The sequence below is a fragment of the Engraulis encrasicolus genome, chromosome 17 (genome assembly GCF_034702125.1).
Source record: "Engraulis encrasicolus isolate BLACKSEA-1 chromosome 17, IST_EnEncr_1.0, whole genome shotgun sequence".
In the NCBI taxonomy this organism is placed as follows: domain Eukaryota; kingdom Metazoa; phylum Chordata; class Actinopteri; order Clupeiformes; family Engraulidae; genus Engraulis; species Engraulis encrasicolus.
The window spans coordinates 32,246,852-32,249,351 of NC_085873.1; the positions used below are offsets into that span (position 1 = coordinate 32,246,852).

Here is a 2,500-nt window from a genome sequence, read left to right on the forward strand (position 1 = left end):
TGACCTTGATACGCGCGTGAGATTCTGCAGCTTCAGCCAAGCCCCTCCGTTCTCTGTCTCTCCGGGGCTACCGAGAACCCATCCGAATCCACCTCCCCGGGCCAGCAGCACAGACACACTCACACACACACACTGTCTCTCTTACCGATCAGATTCGGAACGAATAGGAAGATGTTCTCCTCGGCCATGGCGGGAGTTGGCGAGATTGTGTCGTCGCAAAGTGTGTTTTGTGAAAGATAACTTGTTTTCTGGGGATAAATCGCAGTAATTTGTTGTTGACAGGTCGACTCTTCCTGCTTCACGATTCCTTCGAATGTTCACACAGCTCCTCCGAGAAGCTTAAGCGTGACGACATACTTCCGGCGTGACGCACGAGCGTAGCGACTCCTCCCTTTTAAAGGCACCGTTCTCGAAAAAACGAAACTAATGTTTCTTTGCCCCTAAGGAGCTGCTGCTGTTGTAACGTTGTGTAGAAACAGTCGGGAACACGTGAGGAACAGGCTGGAATACTTGAGAAAATTGCTGAAGCTATGGCAAGTTATCAAGACATTTCGATGTGCTCTGTTTGTGTGGACTTTTAGAAGGATCCAGTCCAGTGACTCTTACAGTAGCAGTGGACACAATTAGGTTGTAGCCTATTGAGGTCTGCTGGGACAAGGAAGGCGTGAAGGGCGTTTACAGCTGTCCCTAATGCCGACAGACTTTCTCTCCGAGACCCGTTTTAAAGAACAGAGCTCGTGGATCAAATGAGGAAGAGGCGAGCAGAATACAAACTGCAGCTCCTGCGGAATGTGCTGCTGGACCTGGAGATGTGGCCTGTGACGTTTGCACCAGGAGAAAACTAAAAGCTGTCAAGTCCTGTTTGGAGTGTTTGAAGTCATAGGCCTACTGTGACACTCATTTAAAAGCACACGGTGAACTTATAGGTAGAAATCACACCATGGTCGATGCCACGGGCCAGCTACAGACAAATGTCCAGATGATCCAGAGCATACAGGCTAAAGGCCTACTGACCCTGAACTCCCAGTCAGAGGAGCGCACAGTAAGGATCTCCTGCCACCAACCATGTCTGATGGCCAGGCTCTTATTGCTGAACCAGTGACCAGAGAGGACTTCTTACAGTATTCCTGTCACTTCACTCTGGATCCAAAGACAGCACACACACGCCTTCATCTGTCTGAGGGGAACAGGAGGGTGGAGTGTAGAGATGAGGCCCCTCATAGGTGGTGGGCCCAGTCTCATATCTTGTCAGTTCGTTGGTGTTAACGAGTGGCAACTTTATTTTTGCTTATATAACCCCCTGACAACCCATTAATCAATATTTTGGCTGTTGCCATCCTCAAAACTTGCACATTGATTTATAAAAATGACAACAAAAACTAGCCGACCGAGTGACGTCACGTCAATGCAAAGTCAACGAGGCAGAATACAGCTAGCGCGTGCATGCTACCCGGAACCGTCAGATTTCATGGCAAAAAGTGACAAGTTGGGGGGTAAGTGGGCTCACTTGTTGTGTACATGCAAAAAAAATATTTTTCTCAAACTTTCAGGAGTGCTCTTTTTCGCTGTTAGTGTTCGACTGTCTGACCATCATTGGGCAACGAGAGATAAATGTCAAAAAGATGACAGGTCTGTTCCCTCAAAGTAATGAGGTGACGGGGGTGGATCAATTCGCCAAAAAACTGTGTGTCAGTAAAGAAATGCAAGCTGTGTTATTTTTTCCAGTAATGGGAAAATGGTCAGGAATGAAATGCCTACGTTGTTTCAATGATTAGGTGAATTATCTGCCTATGAAAAAATCCCGATATGCGGATAAATATTCCCTTTTCAACTTTGAGGGGCGGAGACTTCCCATTGACTGTGCATTATGTGACGTCACCCCCAGTCTTTTTTATTTTCGTTATTTTTTAAGATCAACGTGCAACTTTTCAGCGTGGCAACAGCCAGAATATTGCTTTACATATTGTCAGGAGGTCATATTAGAAAAATCAAGTTGCCACTAGAGAGTGAGAACGAAACTCATTTTCTAAAGGAGCTACGAAATCTAGCCCACCGTCTATCAGTCATATCCTGATCATCCAGACAGATTTGATTATTGGGAACAGGTGCTGTGTAGAGAGGGTGTTTCTGCATGCTGCTACTGGGAGGTTGAGTGGAGTGGAGAGGTTGATACAGCAGTGTCATATAAAAGCATCAGCAGGGAAGGAGGGGGTGAAGAGTGTGAGTTTGGAAATAATGATCAGTCCTGGAGTCTGGATGTCGACAGTTCCAGTTCATCTTTCTGGCACGATGCTGAAGAGACTGAACTCCCTGTAGTAGCCTGCTCCTGAATAGGAGTGTATGTGGATCACAGGGCAGGAACTCTGGCCTTCTACAGCATCTCTGACACAATGACCCTCCTGCACAGAGTCCACACCACATTCACACACACACTCTATGGGTTTAGGTTAGGTGATGGATCATCAGTGAAGCTGTTGTGAGGCCCCTACAGGTATATACT

The 2,500-nt window shown here is 46.8% G+C and overlaps 1 protein-coding gene across 1 annotated transcript in view; it reads right to left on the minus strand.

The window, feature by feature from the left end:
* The window catches only part of cdipt (CDP-diacylglycerol--inositol 3-phosphatidyltransferase (phosphatidylinositol synthase)), a 5,494-nt gene extending 4,286 nt beyond the window's left edge, over positions 1-1,208 (minus strand). Inside the window, exon 1 of the mRNA XM_063220655.1 lies at positions 146-1,208. Within this exon, the coding sequence (XP_063076725.1) occupies positions 146-188 (43 nt within the window). The 5' untranslated portion in view covers positions 189-1,208. The remainder of the gene's footprint in view (positions 1-145) is intronic.
* Between the last annotated feature and the right edge of the window lie 1,292 nt (positions 1,209-2,500).